Genomic DNA, 26,305 nt, shown 5'->3' with positions numbered 1-26,305 from the left:
TCACAGACGCACGGCTCCTTGCTTGATCAGAGGTTGATACTTGTCATGAGGTTCGTCTTCCAACGACACCTTGGTTCAACTTTGGGCAATTTCTCTTGAAACGTTCTGTACTGCCACATTCATAGCAAGTACAACTGTTTGGCATAATTTGGTTTCTTTGGATGGATTGTTATTGAAGTTGTTGGGTTCGGAGTGGTTGTACACGAATGGGTTGGGGTTGCCGGTTCACATGGCTTCAATTGGTTCTACAATTGTGGCATTACGTCCATCTTTACCACACCTGTGGCCTACTATCATTCGACACTCTTCTTCCTACCGATAACCATATTTTCCACATTTAGGGAAGGACCCTTCATGCGGTTCATGTTTTCACACCAGAACTAGTCTTAGTATAATTCTGGGTTGTAGGGCATACCTACTTATTCGATAGCCTATCTTGCACTATACCTTTATCATTTCTCTTCTTTAACACTCGACGTCTCATCTAACGTCCTTCCAGTCCGCTTCCCATAGAGTCAAATATATCAATGCTGGCTTGTGCCACAACCCTTCCAAAGGTTGTATATTTTACAGGATTGACTATACTACTTATCGATGGAGTTAGTCCCCAATATAGCGCTCACTTCGCTTAGTTTCAGGAGTAATTAGCCATGTTACCAGGCATGACAATTCCTTCAAACGATTAGCGTGTTCTAAGTGATCAGCACACAACATTTCTATCTTCCTTAGCTCAGTTTCCAATCTCTGAACTTAATTACTCGAATAAAGGTGCTCTAGCACAAGAATTTTAAATTCTGACCATAACATCTGAGTAATAATTTTCTAACTATAATTTTGTACCATCGTGTTCCCTCACGATACAACATAATCTACCAACAAATCTGTAGCGTATTTCACTACACAATGTTCTAGACTCTTACCAATATCCTTAACCATTTCGATCTTTTCTATCCACTCGCTAATCCATTCCTCCCTTTACCATCAGTAAACTATCAATAATTTCCCTAACACAACCAACAAATATATCCTTCATACCGGATCTAATTCATTACGACTACTATTCATGTTTAGTTTATAACTAATACTTGTAGTCGTAATTGTATTCGGTGGGACATTATCACTCTTAGTAATAACACTAAGAATTAAAATATTCATAATCATGTGATTGCTCGATCTATAATTCTGTGATCACATTTGCATCAACACTAGCAGTGATCAGTGATACGACACTCGGTATCATCATCTGCTATCTTTGAGCAATCAACTGAATCATATCAATCTCCATCATTGGAGTTACTCTTTTTATGTCATTCTACCGTACTCATCCCGTAAGCAGTAATCAATACTAATCTCACCGTATAGCTCGTTACCAGCTCAATCATAACAGCAGGTACACATACACACCAAATATTATCATACATGTTACACATACCAGTATCTAGTATATATGTCCCACAAATATAATAACATATGGACTTAACCTGACGTCGGTTAACGTTTAAATATGTTTCATAACCCTTGTCACCAACTGACATATAGGTCTTTCTCAACAAAGATTAATGTTTAATATGCTTGATTTCAATATCCTTCTGCATGTCATCATAACCGATACATGCTCACCGTGAGCACCAAACGATTACGTACCACGGAGTTATAATATCCGTGTCTATTTGTATATTCGGCATACACGGTATACCACCTACGAACGAACAACCAACTATGCTATAATGATTCCAACACCTCTTTGTGTATGGGTAATCATTCTATTCGAGTATACATGGGTACGGGGATCTAACGGATGTAAGGATAACATAGGGAGTTGCAAGGTTCAAGGTGATCGCGCAACATGGGTTGCCTTCAAATATTATCAGTTACTATTATGGGAAACTCTATCACTTGCTCAGTCAATGTCCTCAGGCGTTCTAGGTTCGCTGAAATCGGTAATTCTCGATCTGGAGAAGGTATGTCTCATATGTTTGGGAGTGAGAAATACATATATATATTTCTATATATTATTTTTATCTGCTGATTTATTATCAAATTTATTATTATTATTATTTTATTTTATTTATTTATTTATTTATTTACCTTAATGGAATAAGAACGGGTTCAGGTACGGGTTCGTCCGTACGTGAGGGTCGACGGTTCGGGTGAACATAGGGGGTTATTAGGATATACGGTACCGGTGTTGGTAGGGTAAGGGATTTATCAATTTTGGTTGGGAGTGACAGTTACAAGATATTTCTGGTTAATGTCAAACAGGAGATCTAACTTGGTACTATCATAACTATAGCCCGATAAGTCTGACTTATCATCAACCTATGCTCTAGAAATCTCAGCATCCTCGGTACTTTTTATTATTTCATCCCCCGGTTCCTTATCCGGGTCTTATTTCTCAATACTTGTACCCACAAGATATGCACATATATATATACACATTAGCACGTATAAATAATATTATATACTTTAAAGATATGTTGCCAATTTTACCTATTAATGTACCCCGTGACTTCCCTGAATTCCCTCGTGCGGACAAGTCTGTTATTATGTTCCGGACCATAATAACTCACTTGTCCATCCAAGTTCATCCAGCTCTCGTCACTATAAATTATTAGTTGATATTCAGATCCTATAATACTTGAGCTACTGGTTATATTTTAGGTATCTTTTAAAGACATCCTAAATCTTTATAACCAATGGCTCTGATACCAAGTTCTATAACACCCCGTAAACGCAGCGGAAACGTAATCGGGATGCAACAGACACCTCTGATATGAACCACATTGTTTATAAAGAAAACTGAATACATTAATATACTTCAAATTACATTATCTTGTATTTCATTACCGTCTAGGTGATACACACATCATACAATACGATACATAATTCTATTTATTATAAAGTATCCTAACATCCAGCACGCAAATCTTACACACATCAAGCACTTAGCACGTAAGCAATCACTTCATCTTAGTTGTACCTGAAAAGCATGTGAGTAAACGGGTCAACTACGAATAGTTGATGAGTTTCACAATTCGAGTAAACCATGATAAATCATTATCAAAATATAATATTATCGATGTAATTATGCTGAGCCCATAAGTGAAACCTCTGACTATCACACACAACCCCGTGGCATACTCCGCCCACGAACCTGCCCCAAACCGCTATGTCTAACATTACATAGCAAAATATATATAACACCCAAAATAGACATGTGCAACTGGCTGGGAAACATCAGCAAATCCATGCCGGACCAGTTGGGTTTGTCGGACCAATAGTACTATCCACACTCTACCGGCTTTCAGTTAATCACTCGTGTTCCGGGGCCTTAGAATGTTAGCAACTCAGACAATTACCATCTTAGTACATTTCCGTACGATTCCCGTACAATAAAATATATATAAATCCACGCAAATCCATGCGTTCAGTATGTATTTAAACATTTCAGTAGTAACATGCTTCCGCCCCGAGAAAATATGTAAAAACAGTTCAGAAAAAGGGGCTCGTGAAACTCACCTTAGCACATGCAAGCAGGTAACAACAATCATTATCAGTTAACACGTCCAATCTGTAATATGATCCCTACGATCGTTACTATACACTCATTATTAATATAACTTTAACCAAGTTAACCGGTACATCTGGAGACACTGTTAACCCAGCACTGTACCCGTTCTGGGGGTAATGTTAACCCAGAAACACTTCTCCAGACTCAGAGTGTGATATCGTTTAGAGTTCCATGGTCACAATTACTATTAGTCGATTTTCTCGTTTTGCGTGCCTAGCACGGTTATCCGTTTTAACGTTTCAAAAATGAGTTTGGTCACACACGACCCGAAAGTAGTGGTTGACTGATAATTTAATTAAAGATGTTAAATTATAGCTCGGTTTAGACGCCCCGATTAGCCGCGGGACCCGTTTCCGTCTTTAGCGTACCGGAAACTGTTAAATCGGACAAAAATTACTCAAATCATCCGAATTATTTTCGGATGATTTATTTTTACTTTTTTAACTCAATTATATGAAAATAGTCCATTTTTAGGATTTTTATACACCAGTCAGCTCGCTTAGGCGAACTTTACCGGTTTACGCATTTTAAGCTTTAAAAGTTTGTTTTTACACAACTAATTATCCGTTTAATCTCGGATCTTGAAATTTTGCACAAATCACTTTTTGACAGTGGGGAATTTTATAAAAATATTTCCAGAATTAATTTCTATATTTAAAATTTATTTATCTATTTTTAAACACCATTCAACCACTAAATATGTCGTAAATACCAAACGATCTTAGAAAAATCCCAAATTTTTCCTGGATGTCCCCTGCCATCCACATAGTCCCCTGTAATTTTTCCAGAACCAAAATCTTCTTTTACATGCCATTTTCACTAAAACCGAGCTAGAAAACCCTAGAACTCGTTTAACCGAAAAGCCTACTTAGACTTCTCCAACTGATCTCAAATTTTGTGTGTGACTTATACATGATATAAAAAGCTTATCTGCAATTTTCCAGAATTTTTCATGATATTTAACTAGTTTTCACCATTTTTGGCCAAAACCGAGCATTAAATTCACCAAATATTCATCCTTTGTCCAAAAATTACCAAAAATTCACAGAACTCATATTTTCATGTGTAGATCATTCCTGTAAAATTTCATGACCTAACTCTAAACCTACCACAATCTGTCCAAAAATTCCAAAACCGAACATAACCGAATATACCTTTCGTTTTCCGCCACTACAAGCTACAAACTCGTCTTTCCGCCTTATCTACCACTAAATACAGAACCTACAACCAACATACCACAATACCAAGCAAGTTACACTCACGATCAAGCCTCTTACACTATAGTTTCGGTTATGATTCAAAAACAAAGATTTAAACCGTAAAAATTCGTTTTTGGTTCGTTTAACTCCTTTCTTGGACCAAGATCCCTTGTATAACCCGTATACATCACTTGATCATGCAAGAATCGGTTTTCATCTTTAAAACCTCATTTTCTTGCAAACAACCTCAAGAAACGAAGATGAACACGTGATTAACTCGGTTTTTACCTCGGTTTTCTTGCTCCAAATATCGGTTTTGAGTTCATGAAAGTGGAAGAGAATATGGAATGTTGCCATGTTGGTTAGAAAAAAGAAAATGATAAAGGAATGGGGAACCATGGTCCGATCGGAAGTTTGAGGGGGTGGGGTGGGACCCACCTCTTCATTCTTAGCCACATGTTTGGATTTCGGATATCCGGATAATGTTTTGGATAATCTGGTTCAGTTCGTTTTTCGGTTAAATGTTTAATTCGGCTTAAAACGAGGCTAGAACGGTCGTTTTTGGCTTAAAAAATGAAATTTATATAAAACCGATTTAAAAACTTTAAAAAACTTAAACCATGTCATTTATTAACTTAAAACATCTTATTATCAATAATTGCGCATCTTTTTCGGCTTGATCGATCGTCTCTTGCTTGGTTTGGTATTAAAGGTTTCGTTTAACGCACCGACGTACATTAAATCGAAACTCTTTTTCTGTGCCATACTTTACTTATCCCGAAGCATTAATGCTTCGTAAAATCACTAAATATTATAGATATCGTCTATAATTGAACCCTCGATTCGTTCGGGTTTCAATAACTATCGATCGATTAATCGCACATTCAATACGATGAATTATATATTCACGTACAATCAATACAGTGGACCATGTATTCTCGTATAATTACTATGGTAATTCATGTACCCGACATTAAATATGACGTAACCATTGTCTACCGGTTAGGGTATACCGGGTTTCGTCGGAATCGTTACAGTAACCACCTCAACCATTGCTATCGCCGCCGCTTAACCATCACTGCCACCACCACTATCACTGCTAGACCGCCACTACCGTCGCCTTCACCCTACCATCGCCATCATTACTAATGCTATCACCGCCACCCCTTCCTCCTAACCGATACCACCACCACCATCGCCACCACCATCTTTGTCGCTGGAGCTACCACCGTCGCCATTGTAGGGTTTTTTTTTTGTTACAAAGTATTTTGAGATAGAAGTGTTTTTATTATTTCTATTTCATTCCTACAATTTTTTTGGATACCAAAGAACAAAAAGTAATAATTCATTTCATTCCTATAGGTTAACCAAGCAAGAAAAAGGAATGGTCCCTTGTCCATTCCATTCCTTCTCCCATTCCATTCCTGTCACACCGCGACTAGCACAATGCGGAAGCGTAAAACAGGAATGTAACAGACACTTCTGGTATCAACAACATTGTTTATAAAGAAACATTACAACTAATTTACATTATATTACAGTGATCTATCTTTGATTACAAACTAAGTGTTACAACAAAATATACTTGTAAGTTATTCTATTCGTACTAGTAAGTCTGCGTCTATTCACACCGCATCGATCACGTTTGGTAACAGATAGCACAAATTCACGGATTTTCCAACTTCGGTATCACACCTGAAAAGCACGTTTAAAATGGGTCAACTACTAGAGTTGGTGAGTTTCAAGAAAACTGTTATGAGTATTCACAAGTCAACACTTGTAATCATGATATAAGTATGTATGTATGTAAATGATGTAATTATGCTAAGCTACAGTGAAGCCATGACTGTATGTGCTGCGTGCATCCATTTCCCACGCTCAATCAACCACTGTGGCCCCTTTCCGCCCACAACATGCCCCGAGTAGCTATGTCTAACACTACATAGCCTGTATATATGAATATGGTCATGTGCAAACGGCGCTATGTGACACGGCAACCAGGCCGATTCCGTTTGGGTTTGTCAAACCAATAGTACTATTCACAAGCCACCGGCTCGAAGTTAATCACTGTGATCGTGGGGACTTTCATGTGTTAGCACTTAGATAATTCACATCAATACATGTTTCAGGTATGTATATGAAATCAAACATGCTTTTCAACCCAAAAGTTCGTAAAACAGTTTAGAAGTGGCGTCATGAAACTCACTGTTTAGTAGATAATCAGTAGCACGTTGGTTCGAGGTTTGTATAACTTGCAATCACGGTTTCCTATAATCAATATTATAATAATATTAATATTTTAATATTATTATAATCTCAATACTAAACTGGGTTGTATAACTAGTCTGGGTATAGCTGGAACGCCCAGAAAGTGGCAATAGGCTTAGGTTGTGATGTTGTTCAATGTCTAATACTTAACATCGAACTTGGCTCAGATTCCCGTTTTTTCAGCTGGGCCAAGTTGTTCATTTGCGCGTTCAGAAAATAGTTATGGGGAAATAAGCCTGGGTAAATGTATTGGTTAATAAAATGATTAAGTTATAAAGAAACATCACATATTGGGGTCCCAGATTAGCCACGGGGTCCTTTTCCGTTTATTTAGTTTGATTTTAGAAGAAACGCGCACAATCTATCCTGATTGTCTAGCTTTCTCATAGAAAAGTTCATTTTTACTTAATTAATCCAAAAATATGATTTTTGATCACTCTTGGTGTTCTGATATTCCCGCAGGTTCGTTAGTCGCGAACTGGCCGGTTTTTATAAAAACTGAATTTGTTTAATCTTCAAATTAGCATAATTAATTAACCGTTAGTCATTAAATTATGAAAATTTAGCCACTTATCAATTAGAATATGTAGATTTTTTTAAAAATATTTCTGGAATTATTTACTGATTTATTAATTTATAAAAATTCATTTTATCAGCTATATTTCGCCTGAAAATCGTCCGTTTATCCCAAAAAATTTCCAAAATTTCCACCAAAATTTCTGAATACTCAAATTATGTCCCAAAACAACCTGTACCAATTACAGAATGTAAAAAACTCGTGCAATATTCTTTTTGGCCCAAATTCGGCTATAAAAATTCACACGAACGCATATACACAAAACACCTTTAGACTTCTCCAAATGATCCAAAAATTTATATGTGATAAAAATACATTAAATCTGAGTTCCCAGAAAAATTTAATAATTTTTGGAGCATTTTAACTATTTTTCCCCTTTAAACTTCCCAATTCGGTAATAAATTCGCCAAATATTCTCGGATGGTCGAAAAATTACCAAATTTGAACAGGGGCTCAATGAAATGGTCCCTAATGTCCCTGAAAAATTTCAAGTCCTAATAATATGAACATCACAACCTTAACCTAAACTGCCCGTAAGCGAGTGTTTCGGCATTACCTTAGCGGTTTTGGTTCGTTTCCGCCTTTCTAATCAACTTTTCAAGCTCTTGTGCTCCTATATAAGCTAGATAAAAGTCCTATATCACAAACCAAGGAAGTTTCATCAATAGAACAGCCCTTTAACTTAGGGTTTCGGCTAGTGCACAAAAACGAACTTTTGAACCGTAAAAACGCCGTTTCAACCCTTTAATCCATGTTTATGGCAAAAAAAAACTATCAACCAGGTTCCTCACCATGTGTATGATTAAAACATGTTTACGTACCATTTTTAGGGTTTTTATATGGTTAGGAATGGTTTTTGGCAATCAAGCTATGTTTATATGGTATTAATCGAGTTTAAACGAGCCGAAAATCGATTATTTATGACATCTTTACCTAGTTCTTGCTTGGTTTTGAGAGGACCAGGTTGATATCCAGATTCTTCACAAGAAAATGACTTCAAAAATATCTTGAGCTTTTTTTTATTTAAAGGAAACTTAGGGGGGGAGGGGGGTTTCCCCTATTGCGGCCGCCCCAAAGGTGGGGTCCATGGCCCCCCCTCTTGATCATTTGTCTCGTTTTTCGTGACCTTACGTGAAATCCCGACGCCAAATTTATTTCGGGTTCGGTTTTTGATGCTAAAAATTTATTGTGTGCGACAAACAGCGCGAAAACGAGTGTTTTTCGGCTAGTTTTGTGTAAAATTATAAAACATACTATATGTTTGTAAAAATCGAAAATATTTTCACGGATTGCTTAAAACATTTCAAATAAGTGTTTGGTAAGTCTTTGTCGGCTTAACGGATGATACAATGCTTAGTTTGTAACTATCTTTCATATTTAAATCTCTAGCGGGTAGTTAAACGAGCATGTTTTCGTTTAACTTGTTTGCTATCGAACTAAGGCCATATTACTAATATTTTAGCTTATATTAAACGTATATCACTTATAGATGGCCCCCTGGGATTTCTGGGTCATAACCCGACCCGTTCGGTTAATCGTTCGTTTGATACGCAAAAGGCGTTTATTTGCTTAATCGGTAAATACGTATTGAGGTGTACCTTGTTTTGGCTCAAATGTCAAAATTCCCCCTTCATTCCATTACCTCCAACCAAACATATCCTACAAAATACTATAAAGCTTCAATGACTTCAACACACTTGAAAGTTGGAACTCATGTGAATCTTCACTTAATTTGTGAACCCTTCATATTCTTTCATTTTTTAATAGGCACTAAAATCAAACACCAAACAAACTAAATACAAATTGAAATGAAACTAAATTGGAAAAAACAAAAATAAAACCAAAACTGAAAACCTAAATAAAACCAAATGCCAATAAAACTAAACAAAAGCCGAAATGAAACTGAATAATTAAAACCGATAATTCTAAAACCGAACCAAAAGCAAAAATTGTAAAAACTAAAACGAAAAACTGAATAAAGTTAAACCCACCTAAAATGTAACTAAAAAAAAGCAAAATAAAATGAAACCGAAATTGAAACGAAATAACTTTATAAAAACTAAAACTAAACAAAAACCAAAAGCCGAAATAAAAACAAAATAAAAAAATAACTTTCATGAAACTTTGAACAGATAAACCCAATCTCATTAAGGAACACATGTATTATTATTATTATTATTATTATTATTATTATTATTATTATTATTATTATATGTAGTGGATTAGAATATGAATTATTATTATTATTATTATTAATAATAAGAAGATTAGAATATGCTGAATTTAATTAAGTTGAATGTAATTTAATATAATTTTGAATTATTTTATTAAAAATAAATGCATATTATTTATGAAAAAAGTTATTGTTTTAATAGTATAGTAGATTATTATTATTATTATTATTATTTTGAATGTAATTTAATATAATTTTGAATTATTTTATCAAAAAAATTATAAGAATGCATATTGTTTATGGAAAGAGTTATTGTTTTAATACTATAGTAGATATTAACGAAGGTAAGTTATCAAAGAATAAAATTAAATAGGTTATGAACATAATAGTTTACCATATTTAACTCTTTAGGAAAAAAAAGTGAAACTAAAAATAAACAAATTATTTGCAAGAAAATCGAGTAACAACATTAATTAATATATTACAACTATATATAAATTAGGTATTTGGTGTTGTAATGCACGATTAGGTTATTTGACGACACCAATAGGTGACTTTTGTGACATTTGTCAATTTCGAGTTATTTTATACTTGTATTCTTAATGTAAACCCGACCCATTTTGTATCCCGAACCTTTCGATATTATCAAAATGATGAATTGTATGTTAAATATTTGTTTTATAGTTGTTGGATAAAAAAAAACACCCTTTCCGGTTCTTAAAATTCCCCGAAAACGCTCAAAACGAACTCCAGGGACTAAAACTACCAAAATGGAGACTTGAAGGACCCATTTGTAGTTTGTGCTTTCTTGGGTCTATAACCAACCCATTTTCTTGAAACACCCTTTATGAAAGACCCATTCAACTTACCTTATATATACACACCCATCTTCTTCATTTGTGCTTGCTCATTTCTTCATTTCTCTCTCAAATTCTTGAATTCTAAGGTTGTTCTTCATAAGCTAATCTTTCATTTTAACTAACTTCTCAATACTTAAAGCTTGATGTTACAACATATATATAATATACACTCCTTGTTTACCTTCGGTCTTTCATTTCTCCGGTCTCGGCCGGTTGAAATGTCGGGCTAGTAAGGCAAGGTTACATGGAGGACTTTGTAGTCCTTGTTTATATATTTAACAAATCTAACCATATAACTTGTTATACTTTCTTAACTTCTACATATTTTAGTTTATTGTTCATATTTGTCAAGTTTCATGGTATTGGGTATATGGTGACTAGCCTCGGTTTCATCCCGAGTTGAGAACCGAACCAAAAACCGAACTTTTGTTTAAAAGCATTATTGTTAACTTTTTGAATGTAAAACTTGAGTATTATTATTTATAAGTTATTTTACAAATTCCATGGTAATTGGGTATGTGGTAACCATCCTCGGTCTTATTCCGAGTCAAGGACCGAACAAAAAACCGAACTTTTGTTTAAAAGCTTTTTTGTTAACTTTTTGAATATAAAACTTGAGTATTATTATTTATAAGTTATTTTACAAGTTCCATGGTAATTGGGTATGTGGTAACCATCCTCGGTCTTATTCCGAGTCAAGGACCGAACCAAAAACCGAACTAAACCGAGTTCACTCGCTTAAGACACACAAGTGTGTTTTTAGCCACCAAAACTCATATTTTTCTTCAAGATTATATTTTAAATCAATTTCAGTTAATTTCTAAACATACTTGGCATGTCGGTAACCAACTTGATCTTATAACAAGTTCGAACCGATAAGGTCGTATACTCGCTTAACGAACGTTAAAGTTCTTCACAATAGAACTACATACTTGGTTAAGTCTATTTTGATTTTATTGAGTTATCTCATAACATTTATTATTTTGGGATGTTAACTGTGAGCTTGGTCAATTATCAAGTCTCGAACCGACAAACCCGAACACTCGTTTAAACCTCGTTTTGGTATTCTTATAACCAAGGGTTTTGCAATATCGCATTTTAACCCACATTATTACTTAACATAGGATGAGTAAAAAAAGAAAAAAACTAATGAATAGAATACCGAGACCCGGTTTCGAGTAAACTTATTTTACAAAACTCGTTTCTTTAATTCCTCAAATATTTACATTTTAAATCCTAAACTTTATTTATTTACTTTATTTGTCATGTATTTTATTTTAAACCCTTCCAAGACTACCTACTAAAACAAGACCCGTTTAATATAGGTCTTGCTCGTTAAACCGATCTCTCCGATTATTCACGACACTATCTTTCAAGTTACTTGTTACTGTGAGTACTTTTTCATCCCCCGTTTTCCATCTTTCGTTTTGGGGGTGGCATTGCATACTTATTCAAATTCAAATGATTTATACTTGAGTCTTAAACCACAACACGTATTGTATATGTTTACTTAAATAAATGCTCGATTTGGTGTTATATGCTTTACATGATTACGTGCAAATTCTTGAATGCTAAGGCGGGTAGCCTCTTGAATGCTAAGGCGGGTAGCCTCATCAATGATCATACGTTAATTTCGAGTATATATGGTATCCCCATATAGAAAGGTGTCGTCAATGTATTCTTATTGACGATTTCATTATTGTCGTCAATGTATTCTTATTGGCGGTTTTATTATCTAAATTGTTGCTATTATTTATTGTTTTCATATACTAGTTGTGGATTTCATACTATATACTTATTGTCCAAAACTATGAAAATTGCTCACCAACCTTCGTGTTGACAAACTCTATTTTATGCAATGTTACAGGTTTGATGTTAGCTTGATTGGATTACTTGAAGAAACTTATTATCTTGGCTTTAGGACATTAGAAAATAAAAGAACAAGTTATTTGTTTATCTATCTATTTGGCATTTTGTACGAATAATTGTTGTGTTATTTATGATGATATGGATTTAAATGAGTTGTTTAAATATTGTAACTTTATAGTGTCATTGTGCAATGAGCAATCATGTCACGCCTCGACGTTTCCGCCTTCATTGGTCGGGGTGTGACAGATTGGTATCAGAGCCATCGACTATAGGATAGGTGGTTAGACGTAACAGCCTAGTATAGTTTATGCTCTAGGGTCCCTATACGTGTGCTCATACGTGTTTACCCTACTTGATTGTTTATTGCATTTATTAATTATTTATAAACTTGTTTAAAAATCTATCTCATCATAAATGTACACATACACACACTTTCAATAGTATGCTAAGGTATTTTTACCTTAAAACAAAACATTAGTTTTTATATTGTGTTTTATGGATCACAAGCTTAACTTGGATCTCGTTGTTTACAATCTCCTTAAAGCTAGGTTCTATAATTTGTTTTGTGACCGACCGTAGGGAACGAAACACTTGATTCGATCATTTGACAAAAAGATTCCAAGAATCGAAGGTGATTTACTTACCTGGGATGATTGGGTTTAGTGTTGGTTTCTAGGTCAGGCAACTCGAGTTATATGAGCCGACACTTTAAGTTGTCGTATGCGAGCATTCCGGTCGCCTCCTTATTTTTGGTGTTGAAAACATAAAAGCCACGGTGATACGTGGACAAGTGTTTTTAACATCTCGTTGTATCTCCGTTTTATTGTATGTTATTATCATGATTTGAGTCAACAACATGAAAGACGCGGTGATACGTGCACATGTTCGACTCCATATATATTACTTTTACATAAGTTTTTATTGCCCGGATATCAAATCATGGTGGTTCATGTACGATTTTCCCAACTATATATATGTTTACAAGAAATTTTGTTATTTTTTTTTTCGGAATATCAAATCATGGTGGTTCTTGTACGATTTTTCCGACTATATACAAATTTCAACACTTCAAAACGTCCAAATTTTAAATTCTCGAAACTTTGAAACATATACTTATATATACGTTTTTATCATTTGGTTTATGTATAAACTTTATTTCTACTAACATTCTCATCCTTATGACACTAGGATTCACGTAAAAAAAATGGTTACATACACCTTCTATTTTAAACTCAATGCCCTCAAACTCACTACAATTCTTTATAATTTTTAGAATGCCTCTGCTACTACGCCACTACCGCAAGGACTCCAGACGCAAGATGGCCGCTTTAGTAGCCGAACAAGTCGCCGCTGTGATTCCCAAACTCCTAACTCACTTGCAAGCAAACCAACCTCCACCCGTTGTAGCACCCGTTGAACCCACACCCGCTCCCTACTTGTATAAACAATTTACCGGTGCTAACCCAACCAAATTCCTTGGTACGAACTGTGCGACTACCTTGTTGCAATGGTTTGAAAAGATGGAAAGTGTGTTCCGACACAGCGAGTGGCCCGAAGCGAAGAAAACTAATTTCGCTTCGAGCATGTTTGAGGAAACTGCTCTTACGTGGTGGGGTAGTGTTATGCATCTCCAAGGGGCGGAAATTGCCATGGCGCTTCCATGGACCGAACTTAAGGAACTCATGATGAAGAAGTTTTGTCCCAAACACGAGCTCCAAAAGCTTGAAGCCGAATTTTGGGAATTGAAACAAGAAAGTGGTGATAATGCCGCTTACTCGCTCAGTTTTCATGAATTGAGCACCCTTGTACCTCATTTGGTTACCCCGCTCGAACGTAAAATCGACAAATACATCAGGGGTTTACCCATGCTAATTCGGGACTCAGTCATGAGTAGCAAACCCGAGAACCTTGAGGATGCAATTACTCTAGCCGGTGCGCTATCGGAGAACCATGTTAAGGCGGGTACCCTAACCATCAAGAAGAAAAGTGATAAAAGCAAAACCGAACCCGCACCTCAAGCCAAAGTTGACCCACCACCTCAAGCCATCAACTACTCAAACTCTTCCCGCCACAACAACAAAAAGAAACCCAAACAAAACCACCGAAACTATGTCGTTACCCAACCGCAACCGCAACAACAACCCCAAGCTCCCCCACAAAATCGAAAACCCTATACCGGTACTTTTCCACTATGCAACAAAACCACCGAAACCAACAAAACCCTATACCGGTATAGGGTTTTCGATTTTGTGGGGGAGCTTGGGGTTGTTGTTGCGGTTGCAGTTGGGTAACGACATAGTTTCGGTGGTTTTGTTTGGGTTTCTTTTTGTTGTTGTGGCGGGAAGAGTTTGAGTAGTTGATGGCTTGAGGTGGTGGGTCAACTTTGGCTTGAGGTGCGGGTTCAGTTTTGCTTTTATCACTTTTCTTCTTGATGGTTAGGGTACCCGCCTTAACATGGTTCTCCGATAGCGCACCGGCTAGAGTAATTGCATCCTCAAGGTTCTCGGGTTTGCTACTCATGACTGAGTCCCGAATTAGCATGGGTAAACCCCTGATGTATTTGTCGATTTTACGTTCGAGCGGGGTAACCAAATGAGGTACAAGGGTGCTCAATTTATGAAAACTGAGCGAGTAAGCGGCATTATCACCACTTTCTTGTTTCAATTCCCAAAATTCGGCTTCAAGCTTTTGGAGCTCGTGTTTGGGACAAAACTTCTTCATCATGAGTTCCTTAAGTTCGGTCCATGGAAGCGCCATGGCAATTTCCGCCCCTTGGAGATGCATAACACTACCCCACCACGTAAGAGCAGTTTCCTCAAACATGCTCGAAGCGAAATTAGTTTTCTTCGCTTCGGGGCACTCGCTGTGTCGGAACACACTTTCCATCTTTTCAAACCATTGCAACAAGGTAGTCGCACAGTTCGTACCAAGGAATTTGGTTGGGTTAGCACCGGTAAATTGTTTATACAAGTAGGGAGCGGGTGTGGGTTCAACGGGTGCTACAACGGGTGGAGGTTGGTTTGCTTGCAAGTGAGTTAGGAATTTGGGAATCACAGCGGCGACTTTTTCGGCTAATAAAGCGGCCATCTTGCGTCTGGAGTCCTTACGGTAGTGGCGTCGTAGCGGAGGCATTCTAAAAATTATAAAGAATTGTAGTGAGTTTGAGGGCATTGAGTTTAAAATAGAAGATGTATGTAACCATTTTTTTTTACGTGAATCCTAGTGTCATAAGGATGTGAATGTTAGTAGAAATAAAGTTTATACATAAACCAAATGATAAAAACGTATATATAAGTATATGTTTCAAAGTTTCGAGAATTTAAAATTTGGACGTTTTGAAGTGTTGAAATTTGTATATAGTCGGAAAAATCGTACATGAACCACCATGATTTGATATTCCGAAAAAAAAATAACAAAATTTCTTGTAAACATATATATAGTTGGGAAAATCGTACATGAACCACCATGATTTGATATCCCGGCAATAAAAACTTATGTAAAAGTAATATATATGGAGTCGAACATGTGCACGTATCACCGCGTCTTTCATGTTGTTGACTCAAATCATGATAATAACATACAATAAAACGGAGATACAACGAGATGTTAAAAACACTTGTCCACGTATCACCGTGGCTTTTATGTTTTCAACACCAAAAATAAGGAGGCGACCGGAATGCTCGCATACGACAACTTAAAGTGTCGGCTCATATAACTCGAGTTGCCTGACCTAGAAACCAACACTAAACCCAATCATCCCAGGTAAGTAAATCACCTTCGATTCTTGAAATCTTTTTGTCAAATGATCGAATCAAGTGTTTCGTTCCCTACGGTCGGTCACAAAACAAATTATAGAACCTAGCTTTAAGGAGATTGTAAACAACGAGATCCAAGTTAAGCTTGTGATCCATAAAACACAATATAAAAACTAATATTTTGTTTTAAGGTAAAAATACCTTAGAATACTATTGAAAGTGTGTGTATGTGTACATTTATGATGAGATAGATTTTTAAACAAGTTTATAAATAATTAATAAATGCAATAAACAATCAAGTAGGGTAAACACGTATGAGCACACGTATAGGGACCCTAGAGCATAAACTATACTAGGCTGTTACGTCTAACCACCTATCCTATAGTCGATGGCTCTGATACCAATCTGTCACACCCCGACCAATGAAGGCGGAAACGTCGAGGCGCGACATGATTGCTCATTGCACAATGACACTATAAAGTAACAATATTTAAACAACTCATTTAAATCCATATCATCATAAATAACACAACAATTGTTCATACAAAATGCCAAATAGATAGATAAACAAATAACTTGTTCTTTTATTTTCTAATGTCCTAAAGCCAAGATAATAAGTTTCTTCAAGTAATCCAATCAAGCTAACATCAAACCTGTAACATTGCATAAAATAGAGTTTGTCAACACGAAGGTTGGTGAGCAATTTTCATAGTTTTGGACAATAAGTATATAGTATGAAATCCACAACTAGTATATGAAAACAATAAATAATAGCAACAATTTAGATAATAAAACCGTCAATAAGAATACATTGAAGACAATAATGAAATCGTCAATAAGAATACATTGACGACACCTTTCTATATGGGGATACCATATATACTCGAAATTAACGTGTGATCATTGATGAGGCTACCCGCCTTAGCATTCAAGAGGCTACCCGCCTTAGCATTCAAGAGGCTACCCGCCTTAGCATTCAAGAATTTGCACGTAATCATGTAAAGCATATAACACCAAATCGAGCATTTATTTAAGTAAACATATACAATACGTGTTGTGGTTTAAGACTCAAGTATAAATCATTTGAATTTGAATAAGTATGCAATGCCACCCCCAAAACGAAAGATGGAAAACGGGGGATGAAAAAGTACTCACAGTAACAAGTAACTTGAAAGATAGTGTCGTGAATAATCGGAGAGATCGGTTTAACGAGCAAGACCTATATTAAACGGGTCTTGTTTTAGTAGGTAGTCTTGGAAGGGTTTAAAATAAAATACATGACAAATAAAGTAAATAAATAAAGTTTAGAATTTAAAATGTAAATATTTGAGGAATTAAAGAAACGAGTTTTGTAAAATAAGTTTACTCGAAACCGGGTCTCGGTATTCTATTCATTAGTTTTTTTCTTTTTTTACTCATCCTATGTTAAGTAATAATGTGGGTTAAAATGCGATATTGCAAAACCCTTGGTTATAATAATACCAAAACGAGGTTTAAACGAGTGTTCGGGTTTGTCGGTTCGAGACTTGATAATTGACCAAGCTCACAGTTAACATCCCAAAATAATAAATGTTATGAGATAACTCAATAAAATCAAAATAGACTTAACCAAGTATGTAGTTCTATTGTGAAGAACTTTAACGTTCGTTAAGCGAGTATACGACCTTATCGGTTCGAACTTGTTATAAGATCAAGTTGGTTACCGACATGCCAAGTATGTTTAGAAATTAACTGAAATTGATTTAAAATATAATCTTGAAGAAAAATATGAGTTTTGGTGGCTAAAAACACACTTGTGTGTCTTAAGCGAGTGAACTCGGTTTAGTTCGGTTTTTGGTTCGGTCCTTGACTCGGAATAAGACCGAGGATGGTTACCACATACCCAATTACCATGGAACTTGTAAAATAACTTATAAATAATAATACTCAAGTTTTACATTAAAAAAGTTAACAATAAAGCTTTTAAACAAAAGTTTGGTTTTTGGTTCGGTCCTTGACTCGGAATAAGACCGAGGATGGTTACCACATACCCAATTACCATGGAACTTGTAAAATAACTTATAAATAATAATACTCAAGTTTTACATTCAAAAAGTTAACAATAATGCTTTTAAACAAAAGTTCGGTTTTTGGTTCGGTTCTCAACTCGGGATGAAACCGAGGCTAGTCACCATATACCCAATACCATGAAACTTGACAAATATGAACAATAAACTAAAATATGTAGAAGTTAAGAAAGTATAACAAGTTATATGGTTAGATTTGTTAAATATATAAACAAGGACTACAAAGTCCTCCATGTAACCTTGCCTTACTAGCCCGACATTTCAACCGGCCGAGACCGGAGAAATGAAAGACCGAAGGTAAACAAGGAGTGTATATTATATATATGTTGTAACATCAAGCTTTAAGTATTGAGAAGTTAGTTAAAATGAAAGATTAGCTTATGAAGAACAACCTTATAATTCAAGAATTTGAGAGAGAAATGAAGAAATGAGCAAGCACAAATGAAGAAGATGGGTGTGTATATATTGGGTAAGTTGAATGGGTCTTTCATAAAGGGTGTTTCAAGAAAATGGGTTGGTTATAGACCCAAGAAAGCACAAACTACAAATGGGTCATTCAAGTCTCCATTTTGGTAGTTTTAGTCCCTGGAGTTCGTTTTGAGCGTTTTCGGGGAATTTTAAGAACCGGAAAGGGTGTTTTTTTTATCCAACAACTATAAAACAAATATTTAACATACAATTCATCATTTTGATAATATCGAAAGGTTCGGGATACAAAATGGGTCGGGTTTACATTAAGAATATAAGTATAAAATAACCTGAAATTGACAAATGTCACAACTTTGATTTTTTGTTTTTTGTTTTTATTTTGTTTTTTTTTGTGTGTTTTGTTTAGTTCAGTTATCGCAACGAATGTAAAGGAAACCAATCAAATGTTAATTTAATTTGTTTTTGTTTTTGTTCTGTTACCATAACGAAGCTGACGGAAATCAACCCAATTTGAGTGCACTCGTCGCCTCAACGGTCGTGGCTGATAATGTTCGGATTTTACCAACGCGCAAGTTTATTGACCGACGCCTTACCCCCCCCCCCCCAAAATTAGCCATTGGTCCACCTTCATATTTATATTTCTTTTTTCTTTTCAGCTTTTAGCTACATTTTCGTAATGAGCGTAATCAAAACGATCGAATTCGTGTTAAATTACTGCCACAATGCTCGAGACCGACAACACTTGTATTTTACACCGCTTGTATTTTACAACACTTGTATTTTACACCGCCTAGGTTTGCTAACCAAATAATCGTTGTTTTAAATATGTTGTTTTTTTATATTAATTTGACGAATTAATTTTCTCCACGTGTTTTTTTTTTCTCTCTTTTAACATTCATTTTATTTTTTGAAACCAACATGTACCCTCTTTTTAATCCCCTCACCACCATCATTTCTCATCTCTCTACATCTAGCCAACAATGAATCTCTTTCGGGTCACATTGCATGAATTTTGACTTTAACGCTCAAACTTTACCAATAATGTGTCTACTCTAATGAACATAGCCGATACAGAACGAAATCGCGTCTACTCATCGTTGTAACGCTCGGGTTTTACAAACACTTGTGTTTTAACGCTCAAACTTTACCAATAATATGTCTACTCTAACGAACATAGCCGATAAAGAACAATGCCGCCGAAGAACTAGTTTTATAATATTTTATTATCCGTAATGTATTAGATATTAGTCAATGAAATTAATATATCAAAAATGATGATTAAAAAAAAAAGAAAAAAGAAGTAAGAGTGGAGACAGATATGATTGTGATTTGTGAATTGAATGCTTTCAAATTTCAATAATTCGAAACTAGCAATGAAAGAATTTTAGAGTCAGTATTTTATTTAAATATTATTAAAATAGCATTTAACACTAACACCTCTATTACGAGTTTTTATTTCATAATTGTTGTTTTTAATATTGTGAATATATTTTTTTTTAAATTTTAATTTAGTATATACCCAATTGAAAATCTAAATGATATATATCTTTCTTTTTTTTATAAAATTAAATAATATGGCAATAATGTCTTTTTCTCTAATATTTTTTTCAACTGTTCCTCTTCTTCTCCCTTTTGTTCTATCATCAAGTCAGATCTTTTAGTTGATTTTGTTTGACTAAACAGAACCTTCTACACCATAAGATCTTTTTTGTTCAGCCTGATGCGCACTAGTAATACTAACAAAATAATGTTTTGTAGACTCAGTCGGAAATTTTGCCAAAAACTCCTTCGTGCAATAAGGTTTGTTATGAACGGCAACTTCAAATTGTAATTCAATTCATTCCTCAATTCAAAATTCATCATTTAAGATCATAATTTCTCAATCTCAATCTCCATTTTTTATGGATTTCATTTACATTCCTAAAATATGACACACATATGTAATAGTTCAGGACCGGATCGGTACCAGGAAGTCCGACAAACCGTGTAAAGTTTATATGCAGTCACGCAGGCAAGATCCGCCGTCACCATTCCAACCCTCTCGAGTATGCAGTACAACCCTAACACTGTACAAATAAGGGTTTCAGTTGTTCTTTGTTGTAATTTTAAAATCAATCAAGTTGTTTATTCGCAAATGTTTCAATATGTAATTTCGATAACAAATGAATAAATGTGGATGTGTTTATTGGATACATAAATTTTGAAGAATACACCAGAACAACAAAGGTAGAAATTAGAATAAAAACACTATTTTTTCTCTCTTATTTTCAATTAAATAATATTTTTTTATACTTTTATCATTACATTTTCTCTCTCATCCACTCACAAACAATTTCAAAAATATTAAAAATTTATAGAGATGAACAGTACACTTCTTCAAATTTAACCATGAACAGTAACATTTTCTCTCTACTCATTTCACAACCATTTTTAACTATCTCTAAAAAATAGAGAACCCTCTCACATATTTTAGAGAATCTATTGGGAATGCTTTAAAAGAGGGAGAGGAAGGGGGCATTATTGTCATTTTATAGTTTTTTATTAAAATAAATTAAAATGGGTAAATTTGGTATTTTTGACATTAATGAAGGGGATATGTATAATTACTTTTTAAGATTGGGTATATATGTAATAAATGAAGTTAGTAAGGGGATATATGTAATTTCTTCTTTAGTTTGTTGTAAATAAGTTTGTAATATACTTGGACATATTTTGATTTATTTATGTTTGGTTATGTTTGGTTTTATTTATTTTTTAGATAAAACACTAAATGAATCATCTACATAAAGTTTTATATTTGTTAATTTGTGTTCATTTAAGTGTGATTATTATATTCGTTTATGTCTGGTTGTGTTCGTTTATATTTGTTCATTTATGTCCGTTTACCGTTGTTCAGTTAAACCCGCTTATGCTCATGAATTGTTTATTTAAATTTAAAATGGACGAACATTTGACCCATGTTTGTATCAGAAAGCATTAACACAAAATTAAATCAGGAATGCTTCTACAAATTTAAGATAGCATGGTATGTTAGTAATATGCCACCGGTAACAACAGTTCTAGGCCTGGAATCAAGCTTGACGTGATGGTGGTGGTGGTATGAGTGATGGAGATGAAAACGCGTTGACCCAGATATGGTTGTATAAACAAAAGAGGAGGTAAGGCGCGGCCAGATTTGAACCGGTGGCTGATTTACCAGTTCATTATTGACGATGGTGGTTGATGCATGAGAGGAGAGGTTAACGATGGTGGGTGCTAATAGGAAGTTAGTCGATTATGGAGAGGATAAACTAGCAACGGAGAATATGTGGAGGAAATAAATTAAATTGGAGTTTGATGATGAAAGAGTTTTACAAATAAATGAGATGTTATAGCCCGTTTAAGTGCTATCCGAGTTTGGTGAGATCAATGACTCACGAAATTATTGTTTGATGATAAAAGAGTTTCACATATTTATAAGATTTTATAATCAGTTTGAGGTTAATCCAGGTTTGGTGATACCCATGACCCACTTACTTTTTTAAACTAAAATGGGCCAAATAGTGACACCATATTGGGGGGGGGGGGGTGCGTGTGAAGCCAACAAAGAGTGGCACGTAGGACTTTTTTGTAGACAATTATATAAAGTATAGATGATGATTGTCACACCTGGTTCCATGGGCAAAGTGTAACCAACATTGGTACATGTTTTGTAGATATATCAGTTGGTTGCAAAACGAAAGTCTTTTTTCATTAAAATATTATTATATTCAAAATCTTGTGAATTAAACAGCCGGTGTTGTTTTACAAAGAGTAACTGTTGAAACTATTCATATATTTTTCATTAAATCAAAATATGTGAGCTATCAGATCTTCTAATGGCTAGCATTAACATCCTGTATCTTCTATTCTTGGTTACCTACAAAATAGTTTGTAAAATGTCACACCCCGATCCAGGGCCTAGAAGTATGACCAACAATTGGTACCTGTTTTGTAAATATATCAGAGTAGCGGGTACATTTTAGCGTAAGTCTTTATATATTAAAATATTAATTTACATTATCAAAATTACTCGGGAATTAAACACCCGAGTTTCAGTTTTACAAAACAGTGATATTAATAATACAAGGATTTATAAATATTCAAAATGAGCCATCTCGAGCGATCTTCTATGACTCCAATCCTTATATACCATCTATCGCCATCTAATTACCTGCATGCGTGGGAAAAACACGTCAGCTATGTGCTGGTGAAACGTTGACTTGATAAAACAGTTTATAACAATCGTTAAATACAAACATAGTTTTCTGTTTCACAAACTCAGCAGGAACGCCTGTCATTCCCGGGTTTTGTACCAGTGCACTACACACACAATTCAAAGGTTCCCCGAGTACATAGCCCCTGTTCGAAGACACCCTTCCCCTAGGCTATGTAACCCTGTTGGAGAACCGGTTATTACTGACTTGGTTATGTCTGCCAATTATCATTTATGTTTGGATCCAAACACATGTGTATTCGGTATGAGTTGCTTTTTATTATCTATTTTGTATTTTAACGACTTTAGAGATAATATCTCATGCAAACATTTATCAGACTCTTTGTAATAACAACCAGTCTATTACAAGAGTAAAATCAGTTCAGACCATAAAAGGTTAACGTGTTCACCTTATTTTATTAGTTGGAAATATCAGATTCCTCAGCTTCAGTATGCTATCAACCTATATTTGTAATGGGCATGCATACTTACCTAGTTGGTATTATTCAGCAGACTTTAAGTCTGTTTCAGTTTAGCAGACTTGATGTCTGATCCGCAGACTTGAAGTCTGATTTAGTTCATCAAACACGAGGTCTGATCAGTAGACTCTTAGGTCTGACCTAACCTTAGTATAGTTATAGTCGATTTATGAAAATACTTTGGATTTACATATGACGTTTGGAATAGCACGCTTTGGCCTAATAAAAGATATCACGTTGGCAAACTTCTCCAGATAAGCAAACGGGTCCCTTGGTTGATTTGGATGTATACGAATTGCTTTCCTTAGACAAGAAGAGTCTACTAATGATATCCCCCTTCCAGTTACTACGTGCCTGTCAAAATATAGTTTTGATAGCATTACTTCCTGTGGACGCAACGTCTTTGCTTTATAAAACATTACTTGGAAAATATTAACAGTTTAACGACTATATCCTTAACTAAGTTATAACTATGTATTTAAAGTAACTAGTAACGTAACTTACCTTAATCCTACCTTAATCGGCTAGTCGAAGTAAAAGACTAAGAAAAACAGCAGCAATTCGACTTGTGCTTCATTTATGAGATCAGCAGCTCGTTTAGCAGCGTAACAACACCTCGTTTCTTCGCGAGAACAGCCCTTGGAACCCCGGAACTTCCTAGCACGCTTCCCGATGTTAACTATGTGAAAACTAGGGTGAAAATTGGATGAAAACGACTGAACTAGTAGCTGCCCTATTTATAGCCGAAATTGTGCATCTTCGCGTATCGCGAATATGCAGCCTATGGCGGTTTGCGATACGCGAAGTTGCATGTACGGCGCCGCAATCTTGCATGTTAATCCCGTGCTGCCACGTGTCGCCACGTCACTGGATAAGCTTTGAATCGTGTGCCAGCAACTTCGCGATACGCGAAGATTCTCAGCTTTGCATCTTCGCGATACGCGAAGATGCATAAATTTCAGAATTTATATTTTCAGTCCTCCTACTTCCAGATTTGGCATTTTAGAACCTTTATCTTCTAAAATTTTACCATTTTGGCCCAAAACTAGATGGGGTATTTTCACGGTGTTACATCCTCCCTATCTTTAGAAAAATCTCCTCCTTGAGATTTATGTGAAAAGATGTGGATACTTTCTTTTCATTTCGGACTCAAGTTCCCAAGTAAATTCCGAACCTCTTGCAAATTCCATATAACTTTTACCAATTTCAATCTTTTACGTTTCAGGAACTTGGTTTGACTATCTTCAATCTGTATCAGCTCCTCTATAAACTTGAGTTTCTCATTTACTTGTACGTCTTTTAGAGGCATTGTGAGTGTCTCATCAGCTAAACATTTCCGTAGATTTGATACGTGAAACACGTCATGGATTCCTTGCATCTTTTCGGGTAACTCATGGCGATAAGCTACAGAGCCTATTCTTTCAACAATCTTGAATGTCCAACAAAACGTGGACTTTAACTTTCCTTTCTTTCCAAAACGAACAACACCTTTCCATGGTGATACTTTAAGTAACACTTTATCGCCTTCTTTGAATTCTAGCGGTTTTCGTCTTATATCTGCATAACTCTTTTGCCTATCTCGTGCTGCCTTTAGTCTTTCACGAATTTGAATTACTTGGTCAGTCGTTCTTTGCACAATTTTAGGACCTCACCGATTTCGGACCAGCATACAGGCGTCCTACACTTTCGCCCGTATAATGCTTCATATGGTGCCATTTGTATGCTTGTGTGATAACTATTATTATACGAAAATTCCATCAAAGACATGTGCATATCCCAACTACCACCTAAATCTATAACACAAACGTGAAGCATATCTTCTAATGTTTGAATTGTCCTTTCACTTTGTCCATCGGTCTGTGGGTGGTAAGCAGTACTTAGATTCAAACGTGTACCCATTGCCTTTTGAAAACTTCTCCAAAAGTTGGAGGTAAAACAATTGTCTCTATCGGATATAATTGATAATGGCACACCATGTAATGTTACAATGTTTTCTACATACAACTGTGCCAACTTGTCCATACTAAATGTTTCTTGGATTGGAATGAAATGAGCAGATTTGGTCAATCTATCAATGATGACCCAAATAGCAATCATTTTGATGTGAAGTTTTGGGTAATTTTATAATGAAATCCATGGTAATCATGTCCCATTTCCAGATTGGTATTTCGGGTTGTGTTAACAAACCCAAAGGCTTTTGATGCTCGGCCTTGACTTTTGAACATGTTAAACATTTTGCCACATACAGAGTAATTTCTTTCTTCATTCTGATCCACCAATAATCATCTTTAAGATTATGATACATCTTATCACTACCTGGATGCATCATATACTAGGATTTGTGAGCTTCTTCTAAGATTTTCTCCCGTAAACTTCCAACCATCGGCACCCAGATTTTTTTCCCTAATCTGAGTATTTCATCGTCGCCTTTTACCAACTGATCTATCGTACCATTCTCTTTCTCAGCCTTTATATTCTCTTGTTCTAGTGCCAACTTCTGAGCTTCCTTAATTTCGGTTAATAGATCAATTTTGAGTTCTAACCTCAAAGCTCGTACTCTCTTTGGCTTTTCGTGCTCTTTTCTACTTAAAGCGTCAGCCACCACGTTAGCTTTACCTTCACGATAAACAATTTCACAACCATAATCGTTAAGCGTTTCCATCCATCGCCTCTGTCTCATATTCAATTCAATCTGATCAAATATATGCTTCAGACTCTTATGATCAGTATAGAAAGTGAACTTTACACCATACAAATAATTTCGCCATAATTTCAACGCGAAAATTATAGCTCCAAGTTCAAGATCATGTGTGGTGTAATTCTTT

At 35.3% G+C, this 26,305-nt stretch overlaps 1 protein-coding gene across 1 annotated transcript; it reads right to left on the bottom strand.

Annotated features, from left to right (window-relative positions):
- Positions 1-24,618: 24,618 nt before the first annotated feature.
- On the bottom strand, positions 24,619-25,196 carry LOC143606517 (uncharacterized). Its single transcript, XM_077082269.1, has 2 exons — positions 25,152-25,196; positions 24,619-25,068 (listed from the first exon to the last, which is right to left on the bottom strand). Exons 1-2 carry the CDS (start codon positions 25,194-25,196, stop codon positions 24,619-24,621), a joined length of 495 nt encoding a protein of 164 aa, XP_076938384.1.
- Positions 25,197-26,305: the final 1,109 nt, after the last annotated feature.

Source organism: Bidens hawaiensis, unplaced genomic scaffold (assembly GCF_021521415.1).
Source record: "Bidens hawaiensis isolate Kalapana, Puna unplaced genomic scaffold, B.hawaiensis_p1.1 tig00075107_1, whole genome shotgun sequence".
Classification (NCBI taxonomy): Eukaryota; Viridiplantae; Streptophyta; class Magnoliopsida; order Asterales; family Asteraceae; genus Bidens; species Bidens hawaiensis.
This window is presented reverse-complemented; position numbering and strand designations above follow the sequence as displayed.